General features: G+C 56.4%; 1 protein-coding gene across 1 annotated transcript in view; it reads right to left on the bottom strand.

The window, feature by feature from the left end:
- Positions 1 to 1,543: 1,543 nt before the first annotated feature.
- Positions 1,544 to 18,044, bottom strand: part of NTSR1 (neurotensin receptor 1) — a 48,419-nt gene continuing 31,918 nt past the window's right edge. Inside the window, exons 2-4 of the mRNA XM_002747747.6 lie at positions 7,971 to 8,172; positions 5,032 to 5,122; positions 1,544 to 3,574 (exon numbers count right to left, since the gene is read on the bottom strand). Of these exons, the coding sequence (XP_002747793.4) occupies positions 3,325 to 3,574; positions 5,032 to 5,122; positions 7,971 to 8,172 (543 nt within the window). The 3' untranslated portion in view covers positions 1,544 to 3,324. The remainder of the gene's footprint in view (positions 3,575 to 5,031; positions 5,123 to 7,970; positions 8,173 to 18,044) is intronic.

Below are 18,044 nucleotides of genomic sequence, written 5' to 3'. Positions count from 1 at the left end.
GGGCCTATCCGTCCACCGCTGAGGCCTCGATGGGGCCACGGACCTCCCAACCACAGGATCCCTGGCTGACTAGAGGGCCCCATGGAGATCTGAGCTGAGTGGTCGTGGGACCCTGGGGCCCCCTTCACTGAGCCTCCTCTGTGCCCAGCTCACAGATCAGGAAACTGAAGCTCGGGGGGCGGGGGTGAGAACTTGCCCACACAGGACCCTCAGAGATCAGAGGCCCTGCAGGGGGCTGTGCTGCTGGAAGCCCTAGTGAATGAGTGGGTGAGTGACTGAGTGACTGAGTGAGTGACTGAGTGAATGAGTGAGTGAATGAGTGACTGAGTGGGTGAATGAGTGACTGAGTGGGTGAGTGAGTGAGTGACTGAGTGACTGAGTGAGTGAGTGACTGAGTGGGTGGGTGAGTGAGTGGATGGGTGAGTGACTGAGTGAGTGAGTGAGTGAATGAGTGACTGAGTGACTGAGTGACTGAGTGAGTGAGTGAGTGAGTGACTGAGTGACTGAGTGAGTGAATGAGTGAGTGAGTGAGTGAGTGAGTGAGTGAGTGAGTGAGTGAGTGACTGAGTGAGTGACTGAGTGACTGAGTGAGTGAGTGACTGAGTGGGTGGGCACATGCAGGCCCTCAACACTCGAGTCCACATGGAGGGCCCTTGGCCACCTTTACTGAGAGATACAGGGGTTTTCGTCAGCTGCAGAAAGCGGGGGCCGGGGTGGGCGTTTGAGCTCTGGGGGCTGCATCATCACTGGGGGCCAGCTCAGGGGCTCCGGACTCCATGACCAATGCACTCATGGCACGTGGGGCTGGCTTCTGGGGTCACATCATAGCCTGGCCTCGAGCTAATGAGGCGAGATCGGGTGTAGTGGCTGTGTCCGTGGCGTGTGCACATGTATCCCTATCCACAGCAAATGCAGATAGGAGCGTAAAGACACTAACAGGAAAAGCCAGCTTCAGTGGCAGCCACAGACCTCGCCCCGGAAACCCTGTGTCTACTGAGGGTCTGCCCCCTCTCAAGGTACCATCCATTCTGCCTATTCTGGAGGGTTCCTCCAGGGCAGAACCATCCAGCTGAGAGGGTAGAATGACCGCACACTCTTAGATGAAGAAACTGAGGCTCAAAAATTATGGCCCAAGGTCAAGGAGCCCCAGAGGAGGGTCTGAGGCTGCAGTGTCTGGCTTCGAGTCCATGTCCTCGTCCAGAGCCCGGCCTGAGGGGGCCTTAGCATTTGCTAGACTCTGAGCCCACTCCCGAGCAGGGGTAGGGGTTGGGCTGACCTCTGGACCCCCTGGCTGGCGGCAAAGGCAAAGCTTCCCTACCCAGAGCAGACCGTGTCATGGGAGCTCTGCTGGGGAGTGAGCTCCCTCTGTGCTGGCCCTATCTTCCTGGGGTTGGTGGCCCTCCGGGGTGGGGAGGCGAGGTTTGGCAGAAAGCTCAGTGAATGGGCTGGTATTCCCTGTGCCCCGGTCTTGGTGAGCCAAAGGGTCCTGTGGTTGGAGAGGGATTTTGTGGGGTTCAAGTAACCCATCAACTCAACAGCCAGATCCAAGTCACTGCAGATACTGTAGCATTAGACTCTCATAGATGGGGAAACTGAGTCTGGAGTCCCCACGGGCTATGCAGGCAGCCTGCTCAGAGCCCACGTCCCCTGGGCAGAGGCTGCTCTGAGACAGGGAGATCCTCGAAATGGCTGAGCATTGCTTTCTGTGGCTCCCAGCTCCCGGCTTCCCCCGCCAGCTTCTCCTGGGACTGTCTTCTCTCGGGCTCAGGCAACCTTCCCGAGCCAGGGGCCCGGCCAGCCTTGTCCTCTATGGAGCCTGGATCCTAGAGACCAGGGAGGCACCAGCTTTCCAACCATCTGGAGGCTGGGGCCAGGGCTGCTGTCGCCAGAGGGTGACACATGAGTCTGTGCCTCAGTCCAGGGCTGCTGGCCATGGTGCCTGGGTGCACTGCTCCCCTTCTCACCTGAGGCCTGAGTCCCTGGGACCTGGTGTCTTGCTCAGGGACCAGGCACCATGGCCCCTGTCCCACATTCCTCTTCTCCAGGCACCCACCTTGAAGCCAGCTCCAGGCCTGGCTGCCAGACATCAGTCTGCACAGCCAGAAGCAGAGCACATGAAGGCTGCACCCCATCCTGGCCATGGCCACCTGGGCGGGTGCGGGAGGCCAGGCCCCTGATCCGGCGTCCCTTCTGCCCAGCCCCAGAGGCCACAGCTGAAGACCGTGAGGCTGAGACCTGAGCCTCCTCCCATGCAGTATCCTGGCCTTGGCCTGGGTGAGGACAGGAGGCAGGAAGGGAGGCAGGCTCTGGGCAATTCCAGGCTGACCCCATTTTTGTCCTTTTTGGGCACATGGGTCCCTCTGGGGGCTGCAGCTGCCTGTGACGAGGGTGGTGGGAGGGACCCCCTGGCCCCAGTTGTGGGCCCCCAGCTGGCCAGGCCCACAGGGGCGAGTCAGGGAGCATCCTTGGAACTGCCTGGGGAAGGTGGGGCATGGGTCTGAGTGGCAGGGTTGGCGAGAGAGGCCTAAAGCCATGGAGCCTGCGGGACGGGGGCAGGACTCCCCAGCTAGACAGAGGGGTGCAGGTCTCACAGATGTGAAACAGGGGAGGGACTCCCCAAGCTAGACAGAGGGGTGCGGGTCTCACAAATGGGGGATGGGTGCAGGATCCCCCAGCTAGACAGAGGGGTGCAGGTCTCACAGATGCGGGACAGGGGAGGGACTCCCCAAGCTAGACAGAGGGGTATGGGTCTCACAGATGGGGGATGGGGGCAGGACTCCCCAGCTAGACAGAGGGGTGTGGGTCTCACAGATGGGGGATGGGGGCAGGACTCCCCAGCTAGACAGAGGGGTGTGGGTCTCACAGATGGGGGATGGGGGAGGGACTCCCCAGCTAGACAAAGGGTCTCACGGATGTGGGCATGGGAACAGCAGCTCAGCTGCCCAAGGCCTGGCTCCACCCAGCACCTTTCATTTCCTTCTCTGGAACCATCCATTAGTCTGGGAACAAAGAAAACCGCCTTTTGTGGCACACTAATTTCTCCTCGTTAGAGGCCCTTTTCTGATGTGGGAGAGGAGCACTCTCTAGTTCTGGCTTTCAGAGGAGATGGGGGAGGGGTTGGGGAAAGGCCCAGGGGACCGGCCCAGGAGACACGGATGAGAAATGGGAAATGGGGGCTGGGGGTGGGAGGGGGTTCCAGGCCTCAGACTCCAGCACTGGCTGGCCTCTGCCTGACCCCGATTAAGGCTCCCCAGTGGGGGCTGCTCTGTCGGGGGCAAGGACCCATGGCCGGGCTCCTCCTGGCCACTGCCCCCGGAGCAGAGCCTAGTACAGCGTCTCGCGGGTGGCATTGCTGGAGAGGGTGTGGTTGCTGGACATGCTGTTGGCCTTCCTCAAGAAGGCCGGTCTCTTCCTCCTTCGAGGCCACACGGGGCAGAGGCAGGCCAGCGTGGCCAGGAAGATGTGGCGGAAGTTGGCGGAGACGAGGTTGTACAGGATGGGGTTGATGGTGGAGCTGACGTAGAAGAGCACGTTGGTAACCATGTAGAAGTAGTGATAGAAGTCATAGAGAAACCTGGGGGAGAGATGCACTCAGACCCTGGACGGGATCCTCCAGGGCAACCTGGGGGAGAGGCACTGAGACCCCAGACGGAACTCCTGGGGTCCCAAGGCAGGGCCACAGAGTTACAGCCGGGGCCACAGTGGCCACAGGACGTGGTGGCTCAGATGCTAATTAAAACACCACTTGGGAGTGGTGGTGTATGGGGACATTTCATAACTAGCTCCAGGGTGTGGCCTCTCCTGAGCAGCGGAAGTTCTGGTTGTGCTCCCCGCCCACTCCCCCGGCCAGGGCTTCTTTAGGTGGGGCCTGGGCTCTGCTCCTCCACCCCTGCCTCTCCCTGAGCTTCCCCCTGCCTCTCCTTGAGCTGCCTGCATTGCCTTTTGAAGTCCTGTGCCTCCAAGGGTCCAGGGCGTGGCTGGTCTCCAGCCTAACCAAACAGCCAGGGTGGGAACCCCGTCCATGCCTCCCCAGCAGCCACATACCTTGCCCTCAATGTGTCGCCTCCACCCACAGAGATCTCACTCCCTCACCAGGCAGCTCAATTACCAGCAGGCAGCCCTGAGTTTCAGAAGCTTTTCTGGGGGCCGAACTCTGCTCCCTGTGCCTCTACCAGCTCCTGGGTCCTAGGCATGCCCTCCCCAGTGGCTGCCACTGGGAGGAACCTTTTATCCTGGGACCTGGCAGCCCTGCTGTGCAGAAAAGTAGGCCCAAAGCTGCCATCTCAGGATAGCCAGCTGGCAAGGCTGGCCTCTAGCTGGCGCCTGGGGTCTTGGATTTTGAGAAGGCTCCTGCCATTTCCTGATGAGAGGGGCTCCCTGCACCTGAACTCTTGATGCAAACAGTGGGGGTTTTGCTGAACACCTGGTTTCTCTTCTGAGACTCTGGACTCTTGTTGCATGCCAGGCAGTGGGTGGCCCTGTGATCGGCCCCCACATCGTCCTGTGCGGCTCCTCTGGGAGGGGCCCCGGAAGCTGCATCTGGTCTCCCCCTGACCCCACTTTGTGTATCTTCTCCCTTTGCTGACTCTGCTGTATTAGCAAAGCAAAGCCTTGTCAGTATTGCAGCTCTTTCTGGGATAAGTCACAGCCCTGAGTGTAACTGCAGGCTGAGCCCTGTGGGTCCAACCTGGGTGGCCTTGGGGCTCTGACAGCTGCCATATGGGGAGGTGACACCCCCACCATGTCCCTGGTGGAGCCAGAGATGTCTCTCTTTAGGCCTTCAGGAAACTGCCTGGGCCAGTTCCTAGGACCAACTTTCCCTCTCTGCTCCAGACTGGCCTACTCAGCCCCTGCCCTGAACCTGTCCCTCCATGGCCTCCTCCTAGCCCCAGTCACAGCACACCCCTGCCCAGGGGGTCACCAGGGGACTTACCACACCCCTGCCCTGTTCGGGTCCTCTCAGCAGTGCCTGCCACACCCACCATCTATTTTGGGGAGCACTTGCCCAGCACCCGACCTCCCAGTACTCACGGAGTCCACTGCTCATCCGAAATGTAGCAGAACATGAGGCGCCGCACGTGATAGGGCAGCCAGCAGACCACAAAGGCAATGACCACTGCACCTGAAACACAGAGATGTGGGCTCAGTGGGGAGACATGGGCTCAGAGTCAGGACATAGGCTCAGAGGCAGGACTCAGGCTCAGAGGCAGGACTCAGGCTCAGAGGCAGGACTCAGGCTCAGAGACAGGACACGGGCTCAGAGATAGGACATGGGCTCAGAGATAGGACACAGACTCAGAGACAGGACTTGGGCTCAGAGGCAGGACTCGGGCTCAGAGACAGGACTCGCGCTCAGAGACAGGACACGGACTCAGAGACAGAACACAGACTCAGAGACAGAACACGGGCTCAGAGATAGGACACAGACTCAGAGACAGGACTCAGGCTCAGAGATAGGACTCAGGCTCAGAGAGGGAGAGATGGGCTCAGAGACAGGACACAGGCTCAGAGAGGGAGAGATGGGGGCTCAGAGACAGACATATGGGCTCAGAGACACAAGGATATGGCCTCAGAGAAAGACATGGCCTAAGGGAGAATGCAGGGAGATATACCATGTTCATGGATTGGAAGACTTAGTATTGTTAAGTTGTCAGTGCTACCCAAAGCACTCTACAGAGTCAATGCAATCCCTACCAAATTTCAATAATGCTTTTTGTGGAAATAGAAAAATCTATCCTAAAATTTATGTGAAATCTCAAGTGATCCTGGATAGCCAAAACAATCTTGTAAAAAAATAAAGTTGGAGATCTTACACTTCTTGATTTGAAAACTTACTACGAAGTTACAGTGTGGTGGTGGCATACAGGCAGACAAATAGACCTAGGGAATAGAATAAAAAGCCCAGAAACAAACCCTTAGCTTATGGTCAAGTGATCTTCAACCAGGCCAGTCAGTGGGGAAAGGACAGTCTATTCAGCAAAAGGAGTTAGAAAACGGGACACCCAGTTGCATGAGGATGGACCCTTACCTAACACCATATGCAAAAATGAACTTTAAGTGGATGAAAGACCTAAACGTGAGATCTGAAATTATAGGCTGGGCATGGTGGCTCATGCTTTTAATCCCAGCACTTTCAGAGGCCAAGGTGGGTGGATCACCTGAGGTCAGGAGTTTGAGACCAGCCTGGCCAACATGGTGAAACCCTGTCTCTACTAAAAATACAAAAATTAACCAGGCATGGTGGCAGGTGCCTATAATCCCTAGTTACTTGGGAAGCTGAGGCAGGAGAATTGCTTGAATCCAGGAGGTTGCAGTGAGCTGAGATGTAGCCATTGTACTCCAGCCTGGGCAACAAGAGCCGAACTCCTCAAAAAAAAAAAGGTCTGAAACTATAAAACTCCTAGGAGAAAACATGCTGACTTCACAGCATTGAGTTTGGCAATGATTTCTTAGGTATGACACCAAAAGCACAGGTCACAAAAGGAAAAAGTAGATACATTGAACAACATAAAAATTAAATTTCTGTGTGTCAAAGGGTATAATCAGGATAGTGGAAGTCGGCTCACAGAAAGGGAGGAAATATTTGCAAATTACATCTGATAATGAGTTAAGACCAAGAGCAGAACTCCTAAAGCTCAACATAAAAACAAACAATCCAATTCAAACATGGGCAAAGGACTTAGACAGTTCTCCAAAGAAGACGTCAAAGGTTGACAAGCATGTGAAAAGATGTTATCGATCATTCATCATAAATCACTGGACAAATGCAGCTCAAAACCACAACGAGATGCCACCTCAAATCTATTAGGACGGCTACTACTAAAAAATCAGGCCACACCGGGCCCAGGTCACACCTCAGAGGATGGCAGGCCAGCCAGCCTGGCATGCTGGCGCTGGTCCTCAGGGTTCTGATAGGATGGGCCCTGCCCTGCTGGGGGTGTCACCAGCCCCGAGCTCTCTGTGTCCAAAGCCCTGGGTGGTTCCCCAGGGAAGGGCAGGGAAGGCCGAGCCCAGAGCCAGGCTCTCTCAGGCTGATGTGCTTAGCTGTGGGCCTCTCCTGTGGCTGGCCACACCCTCGAACAAGCCCTGAAAATGGGCCAGCACCAGGGAGGACTCAAGCCAAATACTTCAGGCAAAGCAACTGAAGACCTGGGTGTCGGGTGTGAAAAGGTTTCATTCTCTCCAGTTCCCATCACACTCTCCAAGGCCTGTGTAGATGGAAGCGTCCACCCTGCCCCTGCCCCTGCCTTCTTGCCAAGCATCTCCCCCTCCACAGGGCCTTTGCTCCAGCCAACTCCTCACCACAGCTCTGTTGCCCAGACAGGCTCCTGGTCCTTGGGACTTGCAGAATGCCACCTGCTCTGAGAGCCCCTCCCAGTTGCCAGATGTAGTGGTGGGCATGGTATTTTTTTCATCATGCTCAGCTCATGTCTGAAGGTGCCTGGTTTGCTTCCTAGGTGGAGCCCCTGCTCTCCTAGAGTACAGGGTTGCTCCTGCCTATGCTACCTCCACACCTGTGAGCAAGAATGAGTGAGACCCAGGCTGGGCATTCAGTAGACTGCAGAGCAAATGAATGAGTGAGCACACGAGCAAGTGGACGAATGGACGGAGGGAGGGAGGGATGCATGGAGAGAGGGATGAATGAATGGAGGAATGGAACAAAGGATGGAGGGAGGAGGGAGGGAGAGGTGGAGGAGTGAATGGAGGGAGGGATGAAGGGAGGATGGATGGATAGGAGGAGGAAGGGATTGATGGAGGGAGGGAAGGCTGGAGAGAAGGACGGATGGAAGGATGGATGGATGGAGTGTAGAATGGCACTCATCCCTGGGGGCAGTTGGCACCCTTGGGTCTTGGCCTGACAGCTTCATCCCCATGTCTTTAAACCTTGACCAGGCTTGGGGTGGTTCCATGCTGCCTGCCTTTGCTGGCCCTGGCCCACCTCCCACCCCAGAGGGCCCAGAGGTACGTACGTAGGACGTGTACACCATGCCGCAGGGCCTGGACCCTGCCGGGCTCGATGGCCATGCTGAATGTGCTGTGCTGGTCCCCCACCGTGCACACCTGGCCCTGCTCAGCCGCCTGGCGGACCATGACTGTCAGCTTGTTGGCAATGATGGTGTTCAGGACGGAGATGACCACCATGGGGAATATGAAGGACATGAAGGTGTTGACCTGTGGGAGAGGAAGGGTGGGATGTCACAGCTGGCAGCGGGACTCGTGCTGGCCAGGGTGTCAGGTCTGCACGCTTGGAGGCCCTCAATTGCCACCAATTCAGGAGGTCCAGTCCTATCCCGGCTGCCCGTAGACATGGCCACCCTGGCTATAGTTCTAAGCTCACTCCCAGCCTGCCCCGACTCTGCCTCTGACTAGAAAGAAGTTTGCAAACTCCCCCACCTTCATGAGGCCCTCCCGAGGGTCCCGCCTGGATACGGCAAGGAGCACATGCTGGGGTGTCGCTGTGGCAAAGGCCCTGGGCTCTAGGTTCCCAGGTCTGGGCATGTTGCATCTGTGCCTGAGGCCCCCAAGCAGGTAGCTGCCCTGCCTGAGGCCAGTCTCGAAGGATGGCCGAGCCCCGGCCTTGCAGCTGTGTACAGGCGGTTCTCGCAGGTCCTGACAGCTCACGCTAACAGAAGCCCCTTCCTCCCGCCTACCCCAGCTACCTCTCAGAGCACTGAAAGGTACAGGGCTCCTCTTATTAGCACCTTAGCCCCCACTGCCTGCACCCCGCCAGCTTCCACATCCACCCACGAGGCTGGGCCACCACTGCCACTCCACCTGATCCACGCCCTGGACAGGCTAGAGGTCTGCTCAGAGACTCCGGCGCGGGAGGGGCTGTGCCGGGATTTGAGCCTGGCCTGAGCTAAGTCCTGCTCCTTCTGCGACTCCTGGCTGAGTCTTGACTTTACAGGCACTGGCCAGGTGGCTGTGGCTTCCCCAGATGGGGCAGTGGCCCAGTCTCCCCCCCAGCCAGAGCTGCTGCTCAGAGTGGGAAGGGGACACATCTGTGGACGTGCAGCAGCGGAACGAGCCGGAATGAGCCAGGGCGGGCTTGGCCCAGCTTCTGATGGAGAAACCAGCTCCTCCATGGGGGGTGGAATGACAGCCATCAGTGGCTTGAAGAGTGTCCTTGGCCTTGGATTCTTTGTAAGATGCTCTTCCCCGCAAGCCAGATATTGGCCTCTGGCTTCTGTACTTGCAGGCTCCATCTTGCTCTGGGGACGAGGGCTGTCCCTCTCTGCCAGGCTGCCCGGGACCATTCTATCTTGTTCTGGGGATGAGGGCTGCTCCTCTCTGTCAGGCTGCCCGGGACCCTCATGCTGAATTGCTGATTCCAAGCAGCTTTTGGGTGTGTTGGAGAAGTGGCCTGCGCTGGCTGTGCGGCTGGTGGCTATGATTTCCATAGGAAGTCCAGGAATATCTGCCACGGGATTCCCTCGGCTGGGCTGGAGGGACTTCCTCCCTCCTGACCTCCTCTCTCCAGGGAGAGCAGAGCTGTGTGGCCTCAACAGTTCAGGTCAGGATGGCCCCAGTGAGGACAATCCTCGCCTAGTCCCACTAACGAAGGCAGCAGTGGCCACGGGACAGGGCAGCCTCTGAGAGGCGGGAATGTCGGCGTGCAGGTTTTCTCCCTGGCCCGCTCTGGGCACTGGCTGAGGTACCTCTGACGGTCCTTCCTGCTCCCACCGAAGCGCCAGGCTCCACTCAGAAGCACTCAGAGACCTTCAGGGAGGAGATGGCCCAAGTTCACCCTCAGGTTCAATTTGAACAAAGATCTGCTAAATGGCTCAGAGGACATTCGTGGAGGGAAGAAGACGCAAACCCCTGGGAGGCAGCACCTTTTGCTCCTGCTGCCTGGTGGGCTCCTGAGAGCCACCACCACCGCCACTGACCCTGCTGGGTGGCAGGTCCGTTCTGCCCTCCCCTGCGTGGGCGTTGGGATCTGGGGCCACCCCACGTACCCTGCGTTCTGCTGCTCTGGCTGAAGTCCAACTTCTGCAGGATGACAAGGTGCCAACCAGGCTGGGGGCGGGTAAAAAGTGCCTCTCCCCGCTGGGAGACTGCTGGGAGGGGCGGGGGTGGCTGGCCCAGCCTCAGGAGACAAACCGATTCTGTGAGTCACCACAGCCCCGGCATAGTTTAAACACCAATATATCCAACACAGATTTTAAATGTCAAAACATTTAAAATAACAACCTCACCAACACAGGCAGCAAAAATAGCTGCCTCAGGGGCTGGTGGGCTGCAGGGTCTGGCCCCAGCCCTCTGGCTGCCCCATTGGAGGAAATCAGACCCTGGGTCCTGCAGTTCCCAGAGGTAGGGAGAGGAGGCCCCTCCCCTGCAGCACCCAAGCAGAGGCCAGCGAGGGGTCACGTGTGCAGACAGAGGGGGTGCAGCCCTGCCTTCCAGAGGGAGTGTGGCCCTTCCCTGCCTCCGGCTCCTGCCCACCCTGGAGGCTGAGGCCGAGTAGGATTGGGGGCTGAGGGGAATGCCCCTACTCCTGGAGTCAGCCTTCTCTTCCCAGACCACAGCTGGAAGCGGGGGTTTTGGCCGGCGCCACTCTTCCTGTCGTCTCTCCTCCTCTGTGGAAGGAGCTGGCTGCCCCCTATGACAAGCAAAGGGAGCATCAGTGAGCAGCGCGAGGCTCAGAGGAAAGGCTGCCGTGGTGCTGGGAGCTTGGAGGACTAAGCCAGGCGCAGGACAGGCCCTCCCTGGGCAGAAGGACCCACTGAGATCATGTCTGTACATCTAGTTCCCGTAAAACACCAGAGCTATCATGGTAGACATACAGCTCCACAACTTAAGTGGGAAACAGTCTCAGAATGGCCGGGAAGGTTCTTTAAAGAAAGCGTGGCAGGTCGCTTGGACGCAGGAGCCTCAGTCTTGCCAGCCACTGGCATGCACCGAGAATGACGTTAATGAGGAGAATTCAGCATCCACAGAGCCCGGTCAGACAGAAGCTCGGCCTGTGATGGACACAGCATCCAAATCATCAGGAGAGGACTGGCCACCCAGGCACGGTGTTGGACAGCTGGCAGACTGGACCACAGGAAGCTGGGTCCTCAGGGCCCCTGTCCCATTCACGTCCTTCTCCTGGGGACCTGTGCACTCTCCATTTCACTGGCATGTGACCACATCCCAAAAGGCTTGGGGGGCCTTCATTGAACAGATCAGCCAAAGATCCATCCCTGCACCAATCTCAGTGGTCTGATGCGGGCCACCCCAGGACCTTGCCAGACACTAGCTTTGCCTGGGCTCACTGAGCAGGAAAGGGCATCTGTGGCTGCGGGTGCCATTTTCCTACCTTTTAGGGAAGACCTGCCTAAGAATGAAGCCAACACGGGTGAAAGAGAGCACCCCAGGACGTCTCTGTGCTCCTGGGCCAAGGTGTGCCTTCAGCTGTTACTCTTGGACTTTCAGTGTATCTTGAGGGAAAGAAATCTTCCTTTTCTCAAGGGATAAGACACTTTGACTTAGCTCCTGGAACTGGTACCCTAACTCACAGAGATCTCACATCAGAATAATTCCAGAGGTTCAGAAGATTAAAAAAACCTAAAACCAAAAACCGTAACATTACTAAAAGAAATCACGGAAGTTTTACATTTAAATGTATATATTTTTAACCTTTTCCGCGGCCTTATTGAGGCATAATTGACAAATAAAAATTGTATCTATTGACTGGGTGCCGTGGCTCATTCCTATAAGCCCAGTATTTTGGGAGGCTGAGGCAGGAAGACCCCTTGAGGCCAGGAGTTTGAGACCAGCCTGGGCAACATAGTGAGATCCCCGTCTCTACAAAAACTAAAAAAAACAGCCAGGCATGGTGGCGTATGCCTATAGTGCCATTGACTTGGGAGGCTGAGGTGGGAGGATCACTTGGGCCCAGCAAGTAGAGGCTATGGTGAGCTATGACTGCCACTGCACTCCAGCCTGGGTAGCAGAGCAAGACGCCCATCTCAAAACATTTGTATCTATTTGCCGTGTACATTGTGAAAGGATTGCCACTGTCAAGCCCATGAGCACATCCATCACCTCACATAGCCCCTTTTTTGTAGTGAGAACACAAGATTTATTCTCCTAGGAAATGTTGAGTGTGCAATGCCGTATCGTTAACACTGGTCCTCAAAGCTCCAGAACTTACTCGCCTTATAACCAAAACGTGGCAACCCTTGACCGACCCCTCCCCGTTCCTCACTCCCCTCCCCCAGCCCTGTGTTCTGCTTTTTCACGAGTTTGCTTTTTCAGATTCCACGCATAAGCGAGATCACACAGCATTTGTCTTTCTGCGCTTGGCTTATTTCACTCAGCATAAGGTCCGCAGGTCACTGCGGTCACAGCAAATGACAAGATCTGATTATGTTTCAAGACTGAGCCACTCTCCCAGGTGCGTCCACACGTCTTCTCCATCTGCTGGTCTGTTGAGGGACCTTGGGGTTGATTCCGCATCCTGGCTATTGTGAGCAGTGCTGCAGTGGACATGGGCGTGCAGGAATCTTTTCGAGACCCGGATTCCACTCGGTTGCATAAACACAACTGGGATTGCCAGATGCTATGGTGGCCCTATCCTTAGCTTTTCTGAGGAGCCCCCACACTGCCTTCCATAATGGCTGTACCAGTTTAATATATTCCCACCGACTCACAAAGATTCCCTTTTCTCCTCAGTGTCCCCAAACACTAGCTGCCTGTGGGCTTTTTGATGGCAGCCACCCTAATGGGTGTGCGGTGACAGCTCCCTGTGGTTTTGCAGTTTCCGGACTAGTGACGTTGAGCACCTCTTTGTAAACCCGCTGGCCATCTGCAGGTCTTCCTTGGAAAAACGTTACTCAGGCACCTTGCCCATTTTTAGACTGGTTATCTTTCTTCCATTTTGTACCCTGGCTTTTCATGTTGTTTCTTTGCTGTGCAGAGACTTTCGATGAAACGTGGTCTCATTCATGCTGCTTTCGCTGTCCGCATTTTTGCTGTCATAGGAAATCATTGTCAAGACCAAAGTCAAGAAGCTTTTCTTCTGTGTTTTCTGCTAGCAGTGTTATAGTTTCAGGTTTTATGCTTAGAGTTTTAATCAATTTTAAGCCTATTTTTTTCATGGTGTGAGATAAGGGTACAATTCCATTGTTTTGCACGTGGACATGAGTTTTCCCATTGCCGTTTATTGAAGAGGCTGCTTTCTCCTCACTGTGTATTGGTGCCCTTGTGTCCAAGTCCATTTTATGTTGCTTATAACAGAAGACCCAAAATTGGGTGATTTATAAAGAAAAGGCATGTATTTATTAAGGTTATGGAGGCTGGGAAGTCCAAGGCCCAGCAGATGCAACTGGCAAGAGCCTTCTTGCTGGTGGAGACTTTCAGGAAAAGTTCTGCAGTGGCGTGGGGCCTCCGTGCAGAGGGGGCTGAGCATGCTAGCTCAGGTCCCTCTTCCTCTTCTCACAAAGCCAACGGCTCCCCTTGTGCGATACCTTCCTCCAGTAACTTGTCTATTTGTGAATGAATGAATCTATTCACGAGGGCAGAGTCACAGCATCCACCTCTGGCTTTGGTATTAGGGTAATGCTGACCGCGTAAGATGAGTTAGAAAGTTCCTTCCTCTTCACACTTTTGGAATTGTATAAGGACTGGCTTTAATTCTCTAAACATTTATAGCATCCATCAGTGAAGCACCTGGCCCTGCCCTGGGTTTTTTTTTTTTTGGGGAGGTTTTCGATGATTCAATCTCCTCCTTTGTTGTTGGTCCTTTCAGATTCTCCATTTCTTACGATTCACTCTGGGAAGCTTTGTGAGTTTCTGGGAATGTATCCATTTCTTCAGCCTGTCCAGTCATTTGTATAAAACCATTAATAGTTTATTGCAACGCTTTTGATTTCTGCGGCATCTTGTAAGGTCTCCTCTTTCATTTCTGATCTTAGCTACGTCTTCTTTTTTCTTGGTTAGTCTATCTTCCCTCCACCTTTCTCCCTTCCTCCTTCTCTCCCCTCCCACAAACATCACTGCCTTGGAGAGGACACAGGAGCCCCTGCCGTCAGGGGTCTTGGGCTCTGGAGAGGAGACATTACGGAAATCACCACCTGCAGTGACTGCAGGGCCAATAAGAGCGACAGACACAGCGACGCTGGAGGCAGCCTGGCTGCGGTGGTGCTAGGGGTTCGGGGAAGGCCTCTGCCAGGGGGTGACTTCTCATCTCTGACCTTATGGTGCTCAGGAGCCTGCAGGGAGCCTGCACTGTCCTGGCAGAGGGTCAGGCAAACTCATGGGCCTGAGAACTCGGGGTGAGAATGGAACAGGAAGCAGGCGGCCAGGCCGGGGTAGTGTGGGGGCCTGGTGGTGACCTCCTGGGTGGTAGCCTTGACCTGGCCCCTGCTAGGTGTGGCCCCCACCCCCTGCCCAGGCTGAGTGTCTACCTCTTTAGGTGTCTCAGCCCTGGCCACCTAGGCATCCTTGAGGGACTTTGTCTAGTGGACTCAACCAGGCTGAAGGTCACGCAGGGCTGGCCAGAGGACGCCTGAGCGCCACTGGTGCTACCACCCCCTGGTGGCTTTTGTCTCTAAAGAGAGCAGGGACCCATGAATATTCTGGGGGACACGTGGTGGCGGCGACTCCCAGACCACCTGGGTTTGCAATTCCAAGCAGCACAGGAAGGTCGTGGCCAAGAGCAGGGAAGCGCTGGGGATGGCGAGGCTGTCCAGCAGCTGCAGGGAAGGGGTCCAGTCCAGCGGGGTCCATGCCCCAGCTGGATTCGGAGGCGAGACAGAGTGTGGCTAGCTGTGTCTCTCTCTGTGTGTCTTTCTCCTGTCTGTATGTCTCTCCTTGTATCTATTTTCCTCCTTGTGTCTCTCTCTGTACATCTGTGTCTCCTCTGTGTCTGTCTCTGTTCGGTGCCTCTGTGTCTGTTTGTGTCTCTGTATTGCTGTGTCTCTCAGTGTCTCCCTGTGTCTCTGTTTTCCTCTCCGTCTGTGTGTTGCTGTCTGGGTCTCCCTCTGAGTCTGGTGTGTATACCAACACCCTCAGGTGGCAGGAACTGGCTGGGCCACCCTCCCTGGAGCCAGCTGGGCAGCAGGGCTATGACCTCAGTGGCTGGGTCTCTGAGGTTTGGGTGGATGTCCTGGAGCAAAGGGTCTTGGCGGGTGACAGTCATGGTGGTCTGGACGGGGGGCTGCCTCCAGGGGCCTCTCATGTTTCAGGCAGCATCCTCTGCCATGCACAGCGCTCGGCCACCACCCGCTGCCTCTCAGCCTCATCTGGGTAGGGGGGATGGTATTTGAGTGGCCAGTTGGGAAGCAGCTGAGCGCCTGAGGCTTGGTGCCAGGACAGGTTGCCTGGCTTGTTTCCCAGCCAGCTGTGAGCTCGGCTGGTCCTCCCGATCTCAGCCTCATTCCTAAAAGAGCGAGCCTGGAGGTGCTGCTGCCTCGGGCACAGGAAAGGGAGCAAACTGGGGGTACAGGGCTTGGGAGGCTGGGATGGGACACTCGGGAGACAGCAGGTGGGGCCGGGCCTGTGGAAGGGACTCCAGCAGCCTGGCCTCTGCCCCCTTGAGTTTGTGATTTTGCTGGGGAGGAGGGAGGCGAGTGAAGGGTTAGACAATGAAACAGCTGGTGGGTTAGGGGATCTGGACTGGGGTGCAGCCTTGGGGTGGCTGGTCTGAGTTCTGCTGTGGAGAGTGGGCAGGAGGGAGGGGTCACAAGCTACGCTGCCCACAGGTGAGGGCACCCCTGACACAGGACAGACGGCCTCGGCCCCGACCTCAGGCAGGGTGTTCTCACCTTGCTCCACCCTTCCATAGCAGTCGCCTGTTTTGTGCTGGGCCTTTCTAATTAATCCCATTGTGTTTAGCTCAAGAGACAGCTCCAGACTGGCAGCTGCTCCTTGTCTCTGCCACCAGGCTGTGTCGAGTGGGAAGGGGAAAATGCTCTGCTCGGCAAAATGCTTCTGCTTTGCAGAACCCAGAGCTTTGTAGGACGAGGCAGAGCGCAGGGAGGCTGGGAGGGGAGGCTCCTGTCCACGCCCTCCCCAGGTGGGGACTGCTGGAGTGGCCTTGCTGGGCTGGCAGGGGATCGCCCCCTCCCTGAGGGCATGACCAGCCCCAGCAGGGCCCAGGCTTGGGGCAATCTCTTCTAACCTCCTGTACAGATTCCAGGTGGAGAGGCCTCCCGCCTGAACAAGCAAACGCTGACTTGGGGGCAACTCCCAGGGTTCTCACACCCCAACTTGCCTTCCCCACCATGGCTGAGGCCAGGAGCAATGGCAGAATTAATTCAGAAACGCTGTGAGCCAGGCTGTCAGTATAGGCTTGTTCAAAACACCAAAGCCTGGGGAACAACTCAAAGGCTGGCCACGATGTCATGACACACCCATACCACAGGGCACTCAGCTGACTGGGTGGGGCTGGGGATGAGGCAACGGGTGGGCCTGAGATGGTGGGCACACATCCAGCAGGGGACAGCTCCGTGCTCCCCTCCCAGTCTGGCTCTCTGGACTGGAGACCTTGGGCTGATTTGGGGAGAGGGCAGGGCAGCTGGGAGGGTCTCAGGTATGTCCCTCAAAAGCTAGAGCCCCACAGTGAACTACTTAAACACACAAAGCTGAAACTCAGAACATTCCACCTGCCTGTCCTGCAGATGTATCCCATGACAGGTGCCCTGAGATGAATGGGAACCCCACAGCCACACCAAGGCCACTGTGGCTGCCTCACAGCCCTGGAGCTGGAGAAGCACTGGGCGGGGAAGGGATGGGAGTGCTAGTGGGCGGGTCCCTGCTCCTTGTGCCAGAGGTGGGGTGCCAGAGCAGAGAGAGCAAGGGGGTCCTTAAGGTGACAGAGCCCAGCGCTTTCCAGGAGTGAGGTTGTCCAGGAGGCCCTGGCCAGCAGCTGTGCTCAGAGGAGACACGGTGCAGGGACCCAGAGAGGGGGAAAAGCAGTGGCTGCCTGGGGCCACCGCAGGACTCCTGAGACCCGGGGCTATGTGTGAGCAGGTGTCTGGGAGAGAGGAATGAAGGCATAAAGGACTGGTAGTGTGACCTTGTTCTAGAAGGTTCTGGTGGTGGCCAGCTTGGGACATTGTGCCATCCCTCAGTCACCCTCCCAGGCATCTAAGCAGTACCAGGCCCAGCTCAAGATGCTGCTTGTATCAGGAATGCCAAGCCGTGGGACTTGCTGGCCAGGGGGTACACGCCTGACCCACAGGGGACATTGAGCCGCATTGCCATGTGGAGCGGCCAGTTTCTGAGTCCTGAGCGCAGGACCAGGGCTGTGTCGCAGAAGGGGTGTGCGAGCCACCTTGGTGTCTGTAGGACCACTGTGGGAGGGGGTGAAACGGACAGTGCAGCTGCTGGCTAGAACTTGGCCCATCATGACCCTGTCCGTGCCTCCATCAGAGCACTCCAACACACAGGTTTTGGCTCAGTGTTAAAACTGACGGTTTGTCCCAGCACTTTGGGAGGCCAAGGCGGATGGATCACGAGGTCAAGAGATCGAGACCATCTTGGTCAACATGGTAAAACCCAGTCTCTACTAAAAATACAAAAATTAGCTGGGCATGGTGGCGCGTGCCTGTAATCCCAGCTACTTGGGAGGCTGAGGCAGGAGAATTGCTTGAACCCAGAAGGCGGAGGTTGCGGTGAGCCGAGATTGTGCCATTGTACTCCAGCCTGGGTAACAACAGTGAAACTCCATCTCAAAAAAAGAAAAAACTGACGGTTTGAATTCCTCTGACCTCCACTTTCTAGCTGACGTTGCGCCCTCCAGCCGACTGTCCTGGGGTCTACACGCACTCGACGTGCACGACCTCAGGCACACATGTCTCATTTGTGAGGCACAGGCTGCTGCCAGCCTCATTTTGTAAAGAAACCCGGGCACAGCTGTGAACCCAGGGGCCTGAACCCATGGCCTGAGCTCTCACATCCTGCAACATCATGAGCGGCGTCCTCATCCCCGCTGGTGAGGTGTGTGCCTTGCTGAGCAGATGCCTTCTCTGTGCCACTTCCAGGTTTTGAGAACATCTAGTTCAAAGGCCGCAGCTCCTTGGCGACCTCTCAGGGACTGACACTGCCATGCAGCC

This window comes from Callithrix jacchus, chromosome 5, assembly GCF_049354715.1.
Source record: "Callithrix jacchus isolate 240 chromosome 5, calJac240_pri, whole genome shotgun sequence".
Classification (NCBI taxonomy): Eukaryota; Metazoa; Chordata; class Mammalia; order Primates; family Cebidae; genus Callithrix; species Callithrix jacchus.
This window is presented reverse-complemented; position numbering and strand designations above follow the sequence as displayed.